Below are 22,429 nucleotides of genomic sequence, written 5' to 3'. Positions count from 1 at the left end.
TTTTAACTATAACTTTTATACATGTTTGCTATTTAACTTCTTCCAATCTGTGTTATTCTGTTAAGGATAGGACGATGATAGGAAAAGTATGAAACGAATGGGAATTTTTCAAGTTTAATGTGCCTCGAAAAAGTCAAATCTATGGTTGTTCCAATCGAGTGGAAGAGAGATAGATGCAGCGCAAGCGTACAATGAGCGTAACGGGACACAGCGTAACGAGACAATGTGCGTTACGGGACACTTTTTCGTGCGTGCAGCCGGTGTTGATCGATTTACTAGACGTTGTCACGGCAAAAAAAATGTCTCATTGAAAGGTTTTAGTTTACCACATATCTACACCACATTCCCGCATAATCGCCATTCAGTTCCAAACACTTTTCGCAACGCTCTACTAGTTTCTTTAACCCCTCTGCATAGATGTTCGCCGCCTGGGAATGGAACGGACGCCTCGGCCATAGGCATTACGGACTACGAGTATGTAATGCGTGTAGCCTAAGTATAGCCTAAGTACATCTCTGGAATTTTGGAGACTAAAAGGGGTAACTTTCACTCATAACGGGAATTTTCCCCTCTAAACGGGGACATATTTATTTTTCAAAATTTTTAAAGATTTTTAGGCGGATTTTACCCTCCACCCCCCTTAAAAACTGACGGTTTTGGGCGGATTTTGGCCAATGTGTGGCTAATTTTGAGTAATTTTTGGAATGTTTTGAAGTTCAAGGTCAAAGGTCAAGGTCAAGTCCATCCGAGATGACCGAAGTGACGTCAAAATCCAAGATGGCGGACCGGCACCTCGCTCCTCACCCCTACTCCTGTCCTCGGAGGTACCAATATATACTACTTTTGTGAGTCCCCTGGAACAATGGATGAGGTGTAGTGTTTGCAGTTTGGAAACAGTTGTAAAGGACTGCGTTTAAATGGTTTTTAACTTTGATTAACTATGGAAATTCGAAATTCGTACTGTGCCACTGTGCACTTGTTGTGTGGGCATGCGCCCATTGTTGCTTATATATCTGTTTAATTTTAAATGCAAACTGGGAGGCTACTTTTTTTTATTATATTGCTTTGCAATACCTAATTGTTTTTATCTTTTCCGATTGTTTAAAGTATAACGAAATTATTATTACATTTAAGTATCAATATGTAAGGAATTATTTTGTATAAAAATCTTTTTTTAAATTATTTTAGATTTATGTCTTTGTTAATCTGTGTGAATTTAAAAGAAAAACATATGGATTGAAAAGACTTTAAACATTATAAATCAATTTTTACTTTTTGTAATAAATATTGTGGTTAAGATTTAATATTGAGCTATCGCACTTAAGTGCAGGAAAGTGTAAGCAATGTTAAAATTCACATCTCTACGAATGGTCATATCTATGGTCATCTTTCTCTTGAAAAAGGCTAGGTAGTATGACTGTACGAATACTCAACTAATACTCTTATTTCTTTTTGTTATAATGGCTGACCCGAAATCAGTGTGTATTTTATGTTACTGTTTCCTAACCTTTTATTAATTTTAATATATATATATATATATATATATATATATATATATATATACTTAAAAGGTTATCAACTTTTGTTCTGTAGTTTTCCCCAGTCGGCATATTTCTACTCTACTCTTTATTTATTTGTGTACTACGGCAAGATGCAGCACCATTGAGCCTAAGGTCGCGGGGTTCTTCAATCGTGTTTTCTCTTGGTGAGGTTAGGTTAACCGATTCACTAGCAAAATTAACGGCAGAGTACTTACGAACCATCACCGGGCGTGGTCAGGCACCACATCTACAATGTTTCGGGTGTTGCTTGTATGGCCACGAAGATTCAGACACGTCACGGCAGCATGTCATCTCCTGACAATGCCTAACTCCGGGAAACCCTATTCCCCTCCCCACTAGCGAGTCAATGTGCGGATTAAAAAAAATAACAAATAATAAGTAATACATTTCGTTCTTGATCAGGCCAATCCCACGAGGCAAACCTTGATCAGGGAAATGACTTATAACAAGAAAATGGCCATAAATGAATATGCAGTCGATTCCAGAACTCAACTTCAAACTGAAAAAGTCAATGGACCAATTAATTACGGTTCTGAATAAAAAAAAAATAAAAAAAATTGTGTTGGTTTTTGAGTTATCAGCATCTTTTTTTCATAAAGGTTTGAAATCCCAACCCGACACAAATTATTAGAAACTGTGAATACACAATTTTATCACACAATCATGAATAATCCTACCGTTGATAAAAATTCAAAATAAAATCTAACATGCTAACATACTGTAACAAAATTTACTATGTTAACTTAAGCCAAGGCCACACCTGAAGCTACGCTATGTTCGCTAAGTTCTCTGCGCCAGGCGGCTAGTCTTAACTCGCGATGTCGGAGAGACGCATGCCGTGGGAATCAAGTGATGATTACGACGATGATGACATTCTGCTGGCTCTCGCAGTACGTGAACGCAAGAATAAACAGTTCATTATTTAATTTAAAATAAAAAGAATTGGAAGAATGTAATCATTCGATGAAGCAGTTGGCTAGTGAGGACGAAACCAAATTTATTGATTATTTCACGATAAATTCAGCTCAGTTTGATGGCATTCCCTTGGAATCAAATCCCAGGCATTGTCCTGCATACCCTGCCTTTCTATATTCTTCCATATAAAAAGCAAACGCAGAAGTACAGCACAATTCCACGCGAAAACAGATGTTTTTTTTTGTTATCTGCGCATTCGCGAAGTCAGAGACTTTTAGAAAAATAGCTGAGAACCAAACACCTGGCGACGTCGCCAATATAGCGAACATAGCGAACATAGCTCTTTGTGTGGCCAGTGACACCTGAGATGCAGCTGGCTGTATTTCACTCGCGTAGCGAACATCGCGAACATAGCGAGCATAGCGTAGGCTGTAGCAAGTTATTTGCCTAAATGAGTCATCTTTTCAAGTAACTTTCTAAGCAAGCGTGAACAAAAAGGTTTGCCCGATTAAGTACTTTTTCCGCATAAGTCATGCAAAAAAAATTTTCCCTCCAAATAAAAGCATGCAAGATTTTTATTTGGCATTGCTAACAAATGCAGGGTAGTTAAGAATTCCGTATCAAAAATGTATAGCCTCAGTATCTAATAATTGGGTGCAGAGTGGGGAATTTAAAACTTTCGAACAATAATTTTCTTAATTTTTTTGGGGTGGTTTTGGTTTTACATTCAGAGTCGTAATTAATTGGCCTTTAAACTGTTCATGTTGAGTTCTGGGGCATTCCTAATAACCAGTCCTCACGCACGTACAAAAATGTAGAATATAGCTTGGTGGTAAAAGATACGTCGAAATTACAAGGACTCAGTTTGTAAGACACTATAGATTAATGTTCGGAGATATACTTTTATAGAATTATAACAAATCTGAAAACACGAAAATCATACACACAGAGTCCTGCAGAGATTTTTTTTTCTATTCTACACAAGCTAAATCACACGTTTCACAGCAGTGAAAATTCTCACTTTAATCGAAACAGCCTCAAAAAATTTAAGTAATTATTAACATTAAAAAAAAGTTTTCAACACTTAAAAAAAATTCTTTAAATATATACCTGCAAGTACCTATCTAGTATTTACCGGGCTTAACGCTGATTTAAAAGGCTTCATTTAGGGGGCTAGAATATATGAAGAGTGGAAATGTCAAACGTTCTAAGTGCCATCTTAATAATTTTACAGGAGAAGCAAAAAACCTTCTGAGTCTGTTAATACTTAAAATAGTACTGCCACAATATGAAGGAAGATTCTTCAGCATTGCAAGTAGTAAGTTGTATAGGGCGCCATTACCAGAAAAGCAATGACATAGAGCAAAAAAAGCAATAAAATAAGAACGTTATATGTGCCAAATGAAGTGATCATCGGGTCCAAGTGCCATTATGATTGCCGTATATATTCAGGGTTGAATAATAAGTAGGCCTACATTCGATTATTAGTGTGAACACATATTTAAACGCAAAACTTCATTTGGAGAAACCAAACATTACTGGCCACCATTAGAAAAACATTTTACAGGCAGTAGAACAAACGACAATAGGATAATACACGAATGCTGTGTAGTCACAGAAGGGTAGGCTGTAAAACATCACTTTATGGATAATAGGCTAATGTTACATGTAACCAGTGTAACAGAATACGTATTACATTTTTACACAGGTGTACCAACTGTCTATAATAGTCCCTGTGTTCTTCAGGAAGAAATGGTATCATTGTTAACAGGTCTTTTTTTTTTTTCAGTTGTCACACTGGGTAGATATTTCACAGTAAGCACAGCATTCTGTAAATCAACCACGGGTTTTCCTCGCTTTAAAACAGGGAAAGCTTGCCACTCTTCCAGTTCAGAGTAAGTGTTTTTGATAGCTACCTGTATTTGAGTTGGATTGGTTTGAGTAACTTTAATCATTGTGGACTTAGAAATGTTACATTTACTCAAGGTCAGCAATGAGTTTGCAACATTCTTCAAATCAAAGAAGTCACATGAATCCATTGCAACTACATGAAAAGGATTGACAGTTTCGCTGACTCAACAACCTTATGTAAATCGTGGGGAACGAAGGCGTTGCTTACCTTCCTTCGTTTCTCTATAATAGCGAAGTCTCTATCGCAACTCAAATAACTATGACCACTTACCAAGAATTTGCGTACAATTTCTTTAAACCACCCTAGACTCACTAGGAACATCATTAAAAATACAATCATGCTGTTTTTATTCTGGCCAGCGCAGTTGTCTGACCAGATTATAAGTTTTTTACGTTTCAGATGTCCCAAGTTGAAAACTTTCAGTAAGCATGACGCAACCTCGGAGCTACCACGTGAAGCAATGCTTTCGTCCCACATACACATTAAACCATTATTGTGGTCACTGACATGAACCCCTAAATTGTAACAACTCAACTGCCTGCAGTAATACATATTGCTGTAAGTTAATGTCGGTACCAACAATACTTGCTGCATGTCAATGGACATTACTGTGCTATCGCAGGTGGGTAGTTTGGCATTATCTGAGCCAATGGCCATAAATTCCATAGCACATTTTTATTTTTTGTGATGTACCTACCTGCTGTAAAATTTTAGCTTTTGGTGAGCATTCATTACTAGCCTGAATCTGTAAATGTAACATGTCACATTGTTTGCATGTGTCTGTGTGAGGTTTATGAAACGACACGTGTGCAAACGATGTTTTAAACACTGACATGTAAAGTTTGTAAGATACGTGGCTGTCTGGATATAAAGATTTGTAGCATGCATAAAGACGTGATACATTCAAATCTGGGCTCAATGACATGACTTAGCGCAACCGTAGTGACTTTGGTCACGTGGGAAACTATTTATGTGATCTTTAATGTTTTGTCTGTCACAGTCACTCAATGTGTTTCGACGGCGATTCTTACCGCGGTTGTCTATGTAGATGGATACCCCTTCTTTTTTTCTGGCTTGAAGTGTTTGTAAAAATCTGTGTCCAACCCCAAAAATGTCTTCGAATGTAGTTTTACAAACCTGTCTTGTGGTACCATTTGTGTCCGGTATTGAATAGCACAACGTGCACTAACGACGACTGTTTGCTGGATCGTCATATTTACCATGTCTGCGTCTACCTATTTCAGTTACCTGCATTAGTCCTAACAAGTATGTTCCTTGTTCGTTTTCACTTGGTAATCCATGATAATCATTAAACAGTTTTAGCTTCCACTGCCAAGGTACATTGCTGCATTGATACCTGCATTTACAGGTTGCCTAAAACAATATTACATACACAATTAGAATGTTTCACGTAACATCATATGCTGTATTACACATAACATTGCAACTTAATTGAATTGTAGTAGCCTTAGTGATGTATTAAAATTAAGCGCCAAATCATTATTCTTTTATCATTCTGAATGATTAATAACGATGGTTTCTCAGGAATTACAGTTTTTGTTTTCCTTCTCGCATAAGATTGTCCCGATATTCGCCTTTTGTTTTGATCATCTCTCCAAGTGCATTTCTTCTTTCCCGTACTGCTATTACTTACTTCCATTACAAATTATTCAATTTGCATTCACTCAAGCACATATAGACACAACAAAATATCATATATGCTTGTAACTGCGCATAACAACAGGATGGTAATAATACACTAACAATCCATGCTGCATGGCACTTAGAACACCGAACGGCAGCAACGCTTGGTACATAGGCCGGCGCTATCTGTTGTCAAGTGTTTGAACTACTTCCAGGGTGTATTGGCACTTGTAACATTGCTGGGGTTACGAAACTAGGCACATAAAACAGTACTGTGAGATAAAACTATTTTTTTCAGAAATCGGCACTTAGAACGTTTGACATTTCCACTCTTCATATATATTTTAAAATCAGACGTAGATAGTAAGTTAAATATTATTTTGCAAGTCAAGTGTGAAAAATTTCATTACGAAGAACCAAAATCCTCTTACATGAGAATTCCCTTATGTCGACCTTCCTCTAGTTTAGAATGTCAGGTGTGAAAAATTTCTTAAACTTGGAGCAAAACATGTGATTGTAAACAAAAAAAATCAGAAGAGTATTTTCTGAAAATGTAATCACTACAAATATAATTTAACTTAAAAGTGCGTTGTGCACTGCAGTAATTAAGTGTGTTAAAAACTTGTGTTTTTACACATATCTGCCTGAACATAAAATATATATTTCTGTAAACAATCTAATTACACGTGTATTTTAAAAAGTGCATTATACGTTAAAAAAATATCAATTATTGAATTAAAACGTTTTAAAATAATTTTAGATTCTGGCTTAGGAAGGATGATTATAAACACATATTCAGTATTTTATCTCCGGCCTCCAATAAAAAGGAACATTAGAGGAAAACAATAAATTAACTTAGTTGTGATTTTCTTTTTATAAACACCCACCTGTGACTTTAAAGAGGTCCTGGGGAAAAGGAAACAACTATAAAAAAAAGTAATATTCTTAACCCACCCACACACACGGACATATTCTAGCTTTCGAACCAGCTGAGGTCCCTACAGTAATTAAAATAATAACGTGAAATCGCTGCAGTTTAAATAGTGCAAGCAGAAAACCATTATTACTTGAAAGGTTTCCCCACACAAAGACCAATACAGTACATTATTTTTATATGCAAATATTTTTTTGTCTGCATCCAGACCAAGGTAACTGACTTATTTAAGTGACTCGACAACCAAGCGTAACGTATATTCTTCTATTTATACAAACCACGTAATGTTACTTTTAAATTATTCAGTTTAAGGCAATTGAAATTTTATTAAAAAATTGTTAGAACCCTAGTTGCAAAATATAAATATTTTACAATTTTAAAATTATATTAAAATGTGGAAATAATTGCAAAAATACATTTTTTAAATCCTTCCAAAACTGTGGTGAGTAAGAAACTACAACACACATTTTTTTTATGTCCCAACTTAAGGTGTTAAAAAAAATCTACCGTATTATCTTGTTGCGAATGATCGCGTATTTCGGCAACTAGTTTTCCAAAAAAAAAAATATTATGCACTGTTAGAAATTAATTTGACAGTAAGAGCTTTGCAAGGAAGACTGCACCATAAATAAACGACGGGTTCTTATTACTTCATACTTACGGGATCTGCTTAGAAATTATGCCTTATCCCGGCTTACGAGTTATGTGATCCTTGCGGACAAAGCAAAATGAGGGTTTGATGATGCTTGCGAGTTCATAATCAAATTAAGTTAACTAAGTGTCCACAAATTAAATAATATGTATATTGGTAAATTTCAGAATATCCCTGGATAATTTGTAAACCAATGATCATTGTAAATTCAATTTTATTTTTTTACAATGTAAAACGTAAAGTTTCTTTTTGTTTTACCGTGTTTACTTCGATACTCTTTCAGCCGTTTCTGAGGAAAGACACCAAAGGTCTACCAAGATATGTAAAACAACTCATATTAAAAAAACTTGGCTCTTTAATTACAGACACGTCACCAAGGGAATACAACATGGATGTGTGTGTGTGAGAATGACATAATAATTAAAACTTTGATTATATTTTAATGTTTTTTTCTATTTAATTCCATATTTAATATGTTTTAGGTCAGTATTTTATTATATTATAATATTTAATACGTTATATTTAAATGTTTTATGTTAGTACTTAACTTGAATGTTAAATTATTGTATATTCAACAAACTACTGTAATTTTTAATATGTTAGCTTGTGATTTGCAGGTTTGATTCCTGGATATAACTTATTATAAGTTGTTTGTGTTTCACGTAACAGACGGCGTACAACGCTTTGACTGCGCCAAACAAAGTCGAATAAATAAATAAATAAATTTGGAAAATGCTACTCTCTAGATGAAAAGTCTTAGACGCGCGTATTTAGAGTTACACGCCCGAAAAAAAATTTCGTTTACGCATCTTCGAAAATTTTCTTCCGGGATAAAATAAATATTTTACAGCGAGTCTTTCAGTACTAGCCAGTGATGTGTAACATATTACCTCTAAAACGAGCAAATACGCGTGTTCTCATGTTTTAAATACACTTATAATACAAAACTCGGACACTAAAGATAACGACGACTTCTTTAAAAAAAAAAAAAAAAGCCAAGCGTGAATACTCCACGCAAACTGAATTTTCAACTACATTTTTGGAAGAGATTCACACGTAGTTTCCGCACCTGCCGCTATAATTAGCTGCCGGAGCAGCTGCGTCGACAATCGAATAATCATTTGGTTTGAAAGCGAAATTTCAAACAATAAAATAAAAACGAAAAAAATAAATTGATAAAATAAAATAAAACCTGCTTTGGACCTGAATATCGACAAGAAAAATTCTATTAAAATACTGCTTATCTTGTAAAAAATATTTAATTCATTAAACTGTTAATACAATAAAGTTTCCCTTTGGCTTTGCGAACTTTGGTTCGCTCCATCCGCCACAGATGGCAGCAGCCTGGTTGCTACAGTTTTCCGTTCCTTCGTTTGCATCGCATATGCATTCGCGGAATACACTCTCACCAAATGCCGAGAGATGAGATGTTCAAAACGTCAAAATAAATAAATAAATAAAAATTAGTTGTCTGTAAAGTCGGTTTACGGACGATAGTTTAACGTGACAACGTCATAACAAAACATTGATGAAATGATTGCATACTTTTATGAATAAAATTGAATCATTTTTATTGAATTATCACTATTTTGTATGGATACAAAGAAGGAGTGAAATAAAATCTACAATTTAATTGATAAATTTACTTTTATTTGCACTCATTAATTCAAATATGTTTATTACTTTAACGAAGAGATTATTTTAACTATAACTTTTATACATGTTTGCTATTTAACTTCTTCCAATCTGTGTTATTCTGTTAAGGATAGTACGATGATAGGAAAAGTAGGAAACGAATGGGAGTGTTTCAAGTTTAATGTGCCTCGAAAAAGTCAATTCGATGGTTGTTCCAATCGAGTGGAAGAGAGATAGATGCGGCGCAAGCGTACAATGAGCGTAACGGGACACGGCGTAACGGGACCATGTGCATAACGGGACACTTTTTTCGTGCGTGCAGCCGGCGTTCATCGATTTATTAGACGTTGTCACGTCAATAAAGAAGTCGCGATCGGAATTGTTTCGGGGCGTGCGACCGAGGATGTTCGCATCTCGGGGTATTCCCCCCACCACTCCGGCCGGAGTTCGAACCCGGCACCGCTCCGCGAGAAGCCAGCAAGAACACGCGCAGGGACCGCTGCAGGTATGCAAATAAACAAACCACTCACCGGCCAAGCGGCAATCCGTTCACAAGCAACAACCTTAACAATCTGAAGGGGGTCCAGCGTTGAAGAGCCTTGAATAACTGCCTAAAGTATTTACTTGGCAAAGTGCTAAACTGCTTAAAACTTGTACCTTAACACTCTAACCAACAGTTTACAAGCTCTACCCTGGACGTCTTCAAAGGCAGAAATTACGGTAACCGCCGCAACGCATGACATTTCAGGTCATGATTTTATATTTATATTAATCACTGATCAACTTTTAGACTTTTCCAGTTGTTTAACTTTCACGAAATGAAAAAATTTATTCAGCGCATACTTTTTTTTTGCATAATTAGCTGCCAAAGTTACATTTTTAACGTTTTTTTTTGGGTTGTACAAATAAGGAGAATTTAATTTATTGCAGAACTGAAACTTTTTTAGATTCAACTGCAATGCCACTGGCTACTTCATGATACGGTTTGCATTTCTATCACAAAAAAACTAATTTCATGTTTCTTGGCTGTCAAAATCGTAACAAATTTGAGAATTTTGAAATGCCAGTGTAAATTAATTAATATTTTCTGAAATAAATTCTAACCACTTCCTGAAGTAGCCAGTGGCATTGCAGTTTAAACCTAAAAAAGTTTCAGTTCAGCAATAAATTAAATTCTCCTTATTTGTACAACCAAAAAACGTTAACAATGTAACTTTGGTAGCAAATTATGCAGATAGTATGCGCTGTATATGTATTTCCTTTCGTGAAATGTTAAACAATTGAAAAAGTCTAACATACAAGTTCATCTGTAATTACTGTAAATATAAAATCTTGATCTGAAATGGGAGGCACCCCCTTAATGACGGTAATGTATCTTCCGCGTGAGACTTGCGTAAGTTGAGGTGCTGTTCCGTCTGTGACTGCGGCGGTCCGGCGGCAGAGGGTACTTACGTATAGTCCTGCTGACGCTAAGGCGGTTTTTACGAACAGTAAGCACACGCCCACTACTAGCCCCACTTTTATAACTACGCCTTACTACTTTCTCTCCAATATTTCTCGCTCATGTTTACAAATATGAAGATGTACCTGGGAGCCTTTTTTTAAATGTATTTTTTGATTCTCCACAACATTTGTTTGAAACCTTTTTCGCTTAAACGCCTAGATTCTGAGAAAATTCTCCAAAAACTTTACGTCCGATTTCAAAAATATTAACACCATTCGATTCAGCGTCCTCGAATTACCCTTATATCAAGTTTTCAGGTCTGCTGGTAAAAAGTGCTTACTTGGCCTCTTATTGACTGGCCTATAACAGCTCCGCCTACCCAGGCACACATACGGTGCGCAGAGCTTCGGGGGGAAAAAATTACAGTGCGATTTGAAAACTGCTCGAGATGTACGAGTCCTTGTGTCCGCATTTTTTTTAAACCGTATTTTTAGAAGAATGAAAATGGTGTAAATAGGTTGTTTTAATTTAGAGTAATTTTGTTGGGCATCAAAACACCTAGGGAGTTCCATACAATGTTAGGGTTACCAGGAAAATCTCATGGTTGCCCTATGCACGCGCACCATTTCAGAGCCTTGCGCGTATAGAGGCGACACCGCGCTAGAAGCACTAGCGGGCGTCGCACTTATCATACCGCCTCACCGACACAAATGCATCCCTGACTTACTGCAGGCGAGTACCTTATCGAAACGTTTGTCTGCGTTCAGTGAGAAACTAGCCGTTAAAAGACGCTAAAACTACCTGGCTGGTTATCCTAGCAATACTAAAAGCTGTATTAAAAAAAATGTAGTACATGGCCGCCACCAAATTGTTTGATAATTAACTTGAACGATAAAACTAAACAATAAAGTTCACAATGGAGGTTCACACTATCACAAAAAAAAAAAACATCTTCTGTACTTTTACAAAAAAATTCCTCTGGAAACCAGTTGCCAAGAAATATTTTGTAATACTACAAGAAAGATATTGTAAATTTGTACAATACATGGCTACTGTAATTTTAGCATATGTGAAATACGTTTTTTTGATATGACACTGAGAGTTTCTTAAGAAAATTTGCACATAATTTTATATTTATTGATGTTTCATTCAGGAATAACTTTTTTAAACCATGAAAAAATAACTGAATATTCAACAATTTGCCTTTATTTAGTTTTTAATGTGATTCTTATAATGCGCCGTTAATCCTGGATTATTTACGTTGCGCGCTCACCATACAACAAAATTTCCATAGGATAAAAAAAAAGGCTAAATACAAAAAAGCCACATATAAATAAAAATTATAAATGTGCTTTTAAATCATATACTTTAGTGATTGATATCAAATACTGGCCCATATCACACCATGATAGTAAAACTTCTTACGCGAGTTCATAAGTACACGCACCCATTTATTTTTAGCGATTTAGTTGTTTTCAAATAAATGTTAAAAAAATTACAAATATCTGTAATTTTACGTGAATATTTTTTCTACGTACAAAAAAAAAATACAGTGTAGAGGTTAAGCAATGTGGCAAACATGGTGACCAAAAACCTCCAAGACTCTTTAAAGTCGTCTTACTCTCTACTTTTTTCGTTATTCCCTTTCTCCATCTCTCCTTACTCTATGAGCGTTGCACTTTCCGTTTTTCGTTACTCTCGCATATACATCGGTACCACTTACCCCACAAGCCACAAAGAAAGTTAAATTAAAAATAATAATTATCTTTACTGAGTCAATAGCAAATGAATCAACGCAGTATGTTCATACACTGTTAAAATTATGAGCCTTAAATTTTCGAAGAATGCTGGTTACGAACTATCCAGGAATCTTAGTCAATTTACGGCTATCTTATTCTGTTGTTCACTGGCTTTGGAAGCGATGGCTCGGCTACAACATGACTACGCTGTTAACTTTAGAATAAATATATTTTTTTACGCGCCACCTGTCGAAGATTTGCTTCCGTCGTGATTCATGAAGCATTCGCAGCGAAACGTTATCATGATTTACAATCCTGGGCATGAATACAGACGTAGAGAGGGAACAACAAATTTACTACCTCGCGAACCATTACATCTTCAGTGGTTATCTGTCCATGGATTCAATACATTTTTTTGTGACATACGCCATTGCAGTTTTGCACGGTTTGTCATAGAAAAATTTCCGAAAACAAAAATAAATAAATAGAAATTTTAAGATAATAATTCACAGAAAACAAGACTCAATCAGCTGATATCGGAAAAACTGAACCAACGATGAAACAACAAGTAACACAGACAAAATGGTTCAACCTCTAAATAACAAGAATTCCGTTGAAGGAACTCAAGAAATGAAAAATAATATAACAACACAGACGAACATAATAATTTTTTGTATATTTTTTTTCGGAATTTTTTCGTGACAAACAGTGCAAAACTGCAATGGCGCATGTCCAAAAAAATGCATTAAATCATAATTCCCCGTTGCATGAATCATTTAAAGAATGCCCATGGGTTTACCAATCTAACAATTATACAGCATGAGACGGAATTCTACCGGCCACCTCGGCTTTATGTTCGTAACGAGATAAGTTAAAAAAACTATGGTCTCATGTTCTTAAGTACTTCCCAAGTCTAATTATATACACTTTTGAAGTTGAAGTTAAAAACAGCTTTTTTATTGAAGATAATAGAGAGAGAATTGAATACGGATCACTGAGCATCTGAATATTGTTAAACTGATCAAAATCATACACCCACTTCAAGATTGGTTTCTGTCATAAAATTATTTATTTGAAATAATTGGAGGTAACAACACGTCATAAATAAAAATGAATGTAGCAAAATGGGTTCATCCCCATTTATCTTCATGAAATCATTTATGACAGTGACAAATTTTGGGGTGATTATAGAACTTGGTTCAATTTAACTTTAATCCAGACGCTTAAAAGTTCTGTCTTAGATATATTTATTTGTTATTTGCAACAAAATAATTTTCAACTCCAACTTCAAATGCGTGTACAAGCCTTGGGATGTATTTCAAATGGTAAGTTTCAACTTCCTTTAAGCGTTACGATATATGATGATTTTGAATTGAAAAAGGAAATTTAAAATTACACTTGTTTCATGTGAGAAAACACGAGGGGTCGAAAAAAAAATTGCAAATGACACAACGGTGGAACACAACAAAACAGGAACATAGGGGTTTTACATCACAACGGCTATGCGCGAAAAGGATGGATATTACTATAACTAAAGGCAAATACAATCATATCCACTAATCATAGCACACCAGTGCTGTAGTTGATACTTTTTGCGCTTTGTGCTACTATGCACCACTGATATTTAGAAACTAGTTCATTATCTTTTGGGGATATAATTTCTCATTTACATAGCGAAGGGGTTTGAAGTTGTGGAAGGTTAGCAGGTTAAAATTGACCAATTCAGTGTAGCTGAAGAAAATGTAGAAGGAGGGCGTTTCTTACCGACCATGGCGGTATAGCACAAGAAGAGCTGGTGGAACTGCAAGGTGAAGTAGGAGAAGAGGTGGAAGGAGAAGGGGCGGCGTAGCTGAAGGACAGCTGGTGGAACTGCGTGGTGAATGAAAAGAAGTGGTGAAAGGGGAGAGGGCACTCACCGACCACAGTTGTGCATCTGATGAAGAGCTGGTGGAACTGAATTGCGGAGGAGTTTAGAAGTGAATGGGTGGAAGGAAACGGTTACTCACCGACCATGGCGACGTAGGTAAAGAAGAGTTGGTGGAACTGCATGAAGAAGGAGGTGAGAAGTGAACAGGTAGAAGGATAACGGTTACTCACCGACCATGGTGACGTAGCTGAAGAAGAGCTGGTGGAACTGCATTAAGAAGGAGGTGAGAAGTGGATGGGTGGAAGGATAACAGTTACTCACCGACCATGGCGGCGTAGATGAAGAAGAGCTGGTGGAACTGCATTAAGAAGGAGGTGAGAAGTGGATGGGTGGAAGGATAACAGTTACTCACCGACCATGGCGACGTAGCTGAAGAAGAGCTGGTGGAACTGCATGGCGAAGGAGGTGAGAAGTGGACGGGCTGGAAGGATAACGGTTACTCACCGACCATGGCGGCGTAGCTGAAGAAGAGCTGGTGGAACTGCATTAAGAAGGTGGTGAGAAGTGAATGGGTGGAAGGATAACAGTTACTCACCGACCATGGTGACGTAGCTGAAGAAGAGTTGGTGGAACTGCATGAAGAAGGAGGTGAGAAGTGGATGGGTGGAAGGATAACAGTTACTCACCGACCATGGCGGCGTAGCTGAAGAAGAGCTGGTGGAACTGCATTAAGAAGGAGGTGAGAAGTGGATGGGTGGAAGGATAACAGTTACTCACCGACCATGGCGGCGTAGATGAAGAAGAGCTGGTGGAACTGCATTAAGAAGGAGGTGAGAAGTGGATGGGTGGAAGGATAACAGTTACTCACCGACCATGGCGGCGTAGCTGAAGAAGAGCTGGCGGAACTGCGTGGCGAAGGACGTGATAAGTAGACGTGTGCAAGGATAACGGTTACTCACCGACCATGGCGGCGTAGCTGAAGAAGAGCTGGCTGAACTGCGTGGCGAAGGAGGTGAGAAGTGAATGGGTGGAAGGATAATGGTTACTCACCGACCATGGCATCGTAGCTGAAGAAGAGCTGGTGGAACTGCGTGGCGAAGGAGGTGAGAAGTGGATGGGTGGAAGGATAACGGTTACTCACCGACCATGGCGGCGTAGCTGAAGAAGAGCTGGCGGAACTGCGTGGCGAAGGACGTGATAAGTGGACGGGTGCAAGGATAACGGTTACTCACCGACCATGGCGGTGTAGCTGAAGAAGAGCTGGCGGAACTGCGTGGCGAAGGAGGTGAGAAGTGAATGGGTGGAAGGATAACAGTTACTCACCGACTATGGCATCGTAGCTGAAGAAGAGCTGGTGGAACTGCGTGGCGAAGGAGGTGAAAAGTGGACGGGTGGAAGGATAACGGTTACTCACCGACCATGGCGGCGTAGCTGAAGAAGATCTGGTGGAACTGCGTGGCGAAGGAGGTGAGAAGTGGACGGGCTGGAAGGATAACGGTTACTCACCGACCATGGCGGCGTAGCTGAAGAAGAGCTGGTGGAACTGCGTGGCGAAGGAGGTGAGAAGTGGACGGGCTGGAAGGATAACGGTTACTCACCGACCATGGCGGCGTAGCTGAAGAAGAGCTGGTGGAACTGCATGGCGAAGGAGGTGAGAAGTGGACGGGCTGGAAGGATAACGGTTACTCACCGACCATGGCGGCGTAGCTGAAGAAGAGCTGGTGGAACTGCATGGCGAAGGAGGTGAGAAGTGGACGGGCTGGAAGGATAACGGTTACTCACCGACCATGGCGGCGTAGCTGAAGAAGAGCTGGTGGAACTGCGTGGCGAAGGACGTGAAGAGGCAGCCGAGAGCGGCGACCAGTCCGCCCAGCACGGCGGTAACTCGCGTGGACTTCCTCCGGCAGACGGACACGGTGAGCGGCGACACGAGCAGCGACACGGCGGTGGACAGCGCTCCCAGCCACACTGCAGTCACACAACACACCTCTCTGTGGACCGCTGCCCGCTAAAGCGCTTCTGTGGGCTTCCCAGCCACACTGCAGTCACACCACACACCTCTCTGTGGACCGCTGCCCGCTAGAGCGCTTCTGTGGGCTTCCCAGCCACACTGCAGTCACACCACACACCTCTCTGTGGACCGCTGCCCGCTAGAGCGCTTCTGTGGGCTTCCCAGCCACACTGCAGTCACACCACACACCTCTCTGTGGACCGTTGCCCGCTAGAGCGCTTCTGTGGCCTTCCCAGCCACATTTAATTTTTCAAATATTCGGCTTTTTTTAAAATCTTGGTTTACTTTTAAGTATAAAGTCAGAAGTAAATAGTGACTGACTGCTAAAAAATAGTTTCATCTGTGAAGTCACTAGGCGGTTAGACTACAACTGTAACAATACTGTCAACAGACACTGGGTTATTGTCTTCAAAATAACCCATCGATGTGTTGATATATGCCTTTGAGTAGGGTAATCTTCAATTATTAACGATAAAAAAAACTGTCACCGCATGACAACTGTTGAAACCAATCCGGAAACTTCCTGTTCCTGTGGATCCGCAGAAGCGGCCCGCCTTGTCAGGGATGTATTTTTTGTTTTACTGAGGCGGGATGATAAGTGCGACGCTCGCTGGTGCTTCTAGCGCGGTGTCGCCTCTAAAGCGTCAGGCTCTGAACTGGCGCGCATAGTCTTTTCGTCGTGCACAGGGAAACTGTGACATCCGAGCGTTGACAATAGCATCACATGGCGGAGAAATGAAGATTAAATTGTGAATTGCAAGACCCTCGACTGCTTCCAAGAATCTGTACCGGACGTTGCGTGCCTAAATAAAAATTATTCTAAAATTACGTGCTTCAGCCATTTTCAATCATCAGCCCTCAGCGTACTTTTAAATGTGTTTTTTTTTTTTTTTTTTTTAAATAAGCCCCCACTTTCTGATATCTAGAGCAGTTATAAAACCAAGTGTTTTCACCCCCCCCCCCCAGAAACTTTGCACACTCCATGTTTGTGCCCAGGTAGTATTTCCTTTATATGTACTAGGAATGTCCAAAAATTACTTCAAGGCGTGCCAACGATAAGTCTCGGGGAATGCCGATTGCACAATTTTTTTTTTATGTGTAACAACATTTCGGCTCTCGGTAACACGGCATTTGGTGGCAATACTTTCGTAAAAGGAACGGGAAGTCGCGAGTATAACCTCGGTGCTGCATTCTGTGGTGGACAGTGCCAACCAACGTTCACAAAGCCAAATGAAACTTTATACTATTACATGTTAGCTGAATTTTAACAAGATTTCCTCGTCGAAAATCTGGTACAGAGACAGAGTTTAGTTTTTTTTTTTTTCACGTCTGATTTATTTTATCGCAGCCGTTTTATTGTATAGTTCGAAATTGCGCCCTGCGAATCGAATGATTCGATATTCGACGTACTTAGTTTCTCCCCAGAAGCGCATCCCAGCGACGGGTGCGGAAACTACGTGTGATAGGCGTCCAGAAATGTAGTTTAAAACACAATTTGTGTGTGTGTATTTATAACGCTCGGCATTATTTTGAAAGAATTCCGAGTTATATTTCGTGCCTGAGTTTCGTATTATAAGTGTATTTACAACATTATAATACACGAAATTGCTCGTTCCCGAGGTTAGGCGTTGCACATCTCTGGCGAGTACTGAAAGACTAGCTCATATACATATTTATATATATATACACAGTATATATATTATATATTAACAGTTCAGATTTCAGCTTCGGGAAGTTCCCAGGTGGTGCGTGCTGGTGGTACATCTCGGTGGATTACGGTTTACTCCTTTTTGGCTTTGCTAGTTTAAGCACCCAACTTCTAGTTCCCCGATTATCCCTCCCTCTCTCACTCCCTCCTTCCGGTTGGTCGCACTGATTCGACCTTAAAACGCCGCGTCCTCATAAGCCGGCGTCTGATGGATGAGCACGAAGACTCAGTTCGTGTCTGAGCGATGTTTGTTCGAACTCGGGACGATGAGATATGCGGCGTTGATTGATCCGACCTGAAACTATTCCCCCATTTTGGGAAGTTGCATCCCCGGCCGGCTGCCCTCAGGAACACGATCAGAGAGAGAGAGAGAGAGAGAGAGAGAGAGAGAGAGAGAAAGAGAGAGAGTAATTCAAACACAAAAATGTAGTGTTTAATTTCAGAAATTAAAATTGCTGTATGATGTGGATGGAAGAAGAAATCAGATGTAGACAGTTATTTTCGTCTTATTTTGATTGTCAAATGCGCAAAATTTCATCAAGAAGTACCATAAACCTTATTTTCAGTTTTGATTATATAGAATGGGGTGGTTTTTCGAAATATTATGTAAACAGTAATATGTTTTATTCTTTTTTAAAATTAGATTTAGAGAGTAATTTCGATCAATTCAGCAAAATTTCATCAATAAGTAGTAGCATAATTATTTTTAAAGGGGTGCGAATTTAGGTTATGGTGGTTTTTCAAAATCTTATATAGACAAAGATCCTCCTTACTCTTTTTGAAAATCATACGTAGACGTAAGTTTTTCTCAAGTGTGTAAAATTTCAAAAAGAAGCACAAAACAGCTGCTTTAAGGGATGATAAAGGGGAATGGGGCTGGTTTTAGGACATTCTTCTTGTTTTTAAGGTCAAGTGGGCAAAATTTCATCAAGCTCGTGGAATAAAACTGTAGATTTGTATAAAAAAAACATGTAAACAAACTATTCTTCATATGTGTATAAACATAATTACGATTATCAAAAAACAAAACGAAAAATAGCTTTTTTTTAGAGGAATTTAATGATAATGTTATAACTATAAAAATTTTAATGATTAGAAATATCTATCTTTAAAAATGTAATGAATATGATTTTTTTTCGACAAAACCAAAAAGAATATATATATATATATATTTAAAAAAAATTAATGAAGAAGTACGACTAACTTTTCGGACCAGTTTTAAGAAAAAAAAATATTGCTTTTACACATTCAAATTCAGTATTGAAAAATAAGCTACAAAAAAATATTTGCAGCTTAAAGTACAGGAATAAAGGAAGCAAGATAACTAAAAGAAGAAAGAGAACTTGAATAGCAAATGTAGGCAGCGCTACGGTGGTGGAATTCATGGTTCACCTTAAGTTAAGGCGATCCAGCAGTGGTTTCCCAATACCTGCCACGTGCATAAGGTCGATAAAACAACCCAGCACGTAATCTAAAAATCCGTAATCCTGCCTGGAATTGACCTTCAGCCTACCAATCAGAAATCCTTATTACACACACACACACACATACCCTCACAAACTTGTACATGTACACTTTTCACCGAATCGATTTAACGATGTATTCTCTAAGAGGAAGCTATATTTCATTCCACAGCCAGCCATTTTTTTAAATCTATTCTTTGTGTGTGTTTCTGCCATGACCAAACAAGTTGATCACCATTCATCATTTGGTTGGTTACGTGAGAAGGATAACAAGCAAACGCCTACAGACAATTTGTACTCTCTGATGTATGTTGTATACTTAGTCTTTCTTTGTTGACGCACCAAATCTATGTTAGCATCGCGATCATACCAGCACGAACCATGCAAGCTGTTTACAATCTCAGCACGAAAAATTATTTATGGCACACACATAAATATCCCAATAGACGAAATTATTTATTACCCTCCAACATCCTCAGGCAAAAAAAAACTGTATATAACGGTCTTTGCTTAAAAACTACTCGGCATTGAATTCATCGCGGTTACATGAGTTTATTGCCATCACTAGAGCGAAGTAAAAGCAACATAATATTTCGATTTAATTAAAACTGTGTGTAAAATACAGCCATTTTCATTATATTCACGTCTCAATTGGTTGGCTAGAAAGAAAAAAATATATATTTCATCATATGGAAAACTGTAAGAAAACGTGGGCAATTTTTAACTGCAGCCTTCCTTGTGTTTATTTTAGCAATAAAAACGTTTATTAAGTATACATGACTAAAAAAAAGAAAATAACTTTTGCGTTAGAGGGTGTGTTGCATTATATGATAAACTAATAGTGTCATAAAAAATTGTAACAAAAATTAAAGTTACACTTTAGCTCAACTAGATTTAAATTGTGGCATGAAATAGCCATCACTGTTTATCAGTTTTAAATCCTTTCAGTTCACATTTCATGTACTAAATCAGCAAGTTTAAGATTAAAATAACAGTTAATTATGAAAAAAAAAGTTTTTTATATTACATTAATAGTAATAACATAACCTCACTTAGAAAGTAATCAATTCGAACAATGTTTTTTTGCAAATATTAAACAATGAACATATACGTGCCTCAATGCTACACGTTAACCTGGAGAATTAGTAGATCAAACCCAGTGTTGGTAGTCTACCTATTTAGATCGGAGATCACTATAATATTAAAGCTCTTAGGCTTGTGTTTTAAGAAGGAGGAGAGGGGAGAGGCAAGTTATGAACCCGAAGATGCCTATTGGTTTCAACAGTGTTTTTGTGCCACAGCTGTACTGTATTATTTAATATTGAATATTTGCCTTCGTTAAGGCAGAGATGACACATAAGATATAAAAAAAATTGCCACAACCTAGCGCATACTGACAGTTTTATTTAAGTTTTACAAAAAAAAAAAAATTCTTCTCTACTGGTTTCCAAAAAAAAAAAATTGTAACGCGTAACAATTTTTTAATTTTATTTTACACTGAACTGTATCGCCGCCAACGCCGTTAGCCCTTCAAACGCTGTCTTGGGAATTGCTCCAGCATGCGCGAAAAATGCACATTTTGTGGCCATGTCGAAAAGTAAGTTATGAAATTCCATAATATGTCTTCATGCGTAAACAGCGCACGTAGTCTGAATCCTTATTATAAAATTTTTATTTTTATTTTGCAAAAGCTAATCTCGAATAAGTTCAGTAAGTTTCATATATATATAAAATTATATATATATATATATGAAACATCCTACAGAGTGAATTTCGCTGCGCCAAACAGGCAGAACCTTTGATAACAGGTGTTCACAAGCGGATAGTGAATTTTTTTCAATTTGTTCGCCGGACGAGGTTGTGTGGGGTTTGCTGGAGAGGAGGGAAAAGGGGGGAGGGGGGTATATTCGGTAGTCACGAAGCGTGTGGCTGTCGTAAGTTTCGGAGCGCGGTCTGTACGCTCCCCGACCCCGGATCGAACACGCCAATCACTTGGGGATTTGGAGGGGGGGGGGGAGGACGGAACCCGAAAGAAGCCAGTTCCCCTCGAATGGGCCAATCAGGCCACGAGGGGAAACCCCTCACACCGCAGACAAGCTACTGGGAAGGGTGTGTGTGTGTGTGTGTGTTTTTTTTTTCCTCCCCGTCACCGCAAACTTGGGTGAAGAAAGGGGTTGAAAGTTAACCCCCCCCCCCTTTTTTTTTCTTCTTTTCTGCTTCGCCAGTCCTCCCCGTCCGACACACAAAACACCATTCCCGGCAAGCATTTCCTCTTTGTCATCGCTTGCGCCAAAAAATCATTTGTTAGTACACGGCGCAACGAGTGTCTAGTTACCGTGAAAAATAACATTATAAATTAGATAAACTAAGTTGTTATAAAAAAAATAGCTTGAGCAAAAATTTTAAAACACTTATTGGACCACAAAACAATATCTTGGATCACCATATTGGACAGCAAAAAAATGTCTTGAGTCACCAGGAATATTCTTCCAACAAAATATTCGTTTTAGTCATTCAAAATGATCTGTTTTTTTTTTGTATATTTTGTAGAAGCAAAAATTTTACTGTAGATGTAAGCTGTCAATCTTAATTGCAATCTTTATTCAGAGATCATATTCAGAGGACGTGACTTTCGGGAATATTTGTCACACTTAACATGACCGTTTTAATACAGTTCCATTTAATGCTGGTTAAAATTTAATTCCTAGTACGTTAGTGTTTTGACATTTATATGTAAATATTGAACTACAACATTAACGAAAATTTGAGTAGCTTACCTACACCACACGAAATTCTAAGCATACAATTTATTCAGAAATATCTTTACAGGTTTATGAAAAATTTCTGGTGAATGACAGTTACATTGTAAGTATACTCACTTGACGGAGTTCTAAAACTACTGGAAAGTAGTTTCAGTTAAGTGCACGATTATTTTAGTTTTTA

The 22,429-nt window shown here is 37.9% G+C and overlaps 1 protein-coding gene across 1 annotated transcript in view; it reads right to left on the bottom strand.

Annotated features, from left to right (window-relative positions):
• The window catches only part of LOC134538683 (monocarboxylate transporter 12-like), a 45,403-nt gene extending 30,180 nt beyond the window's left edge, over positions 1-15,223 (bottom strand). The window contains exon 1 of the mRNA XM_063380101.1: positions 15,173-15,223. Coding sequence (XP_063236171.1) covers positions 15,173-15,179 — 7 coding nt within the window. The 5' untranslated portion in view covers positions 15,180-15,223. The remainder of the gene's footprint in view (positions 1-15,172) is intronic.
• Positions 15,224-22,429: the final 7,206 nt, after the last annotated feature.

This window comes from Bacillus rossius, chromosome 14 (assembly GCF_032445375.1).
Source record: "Bacillus rossius redtenbacheri isolate Brsri chromosome 14, Brsri_v3, whole genome shotgun sequence".
NCBI classification, from domain to species: domain Eukaryota; kingdom Metazoa; phylum Arthropoda; class Insecta; order Phasmatodea; family Bacillidae; genus Bacillus; species Bacillus rossius.
Note: the sequence above shows the minus strand (reverse complement) of the source record. Positions and strands in the feature narration are given on the sequence as shown.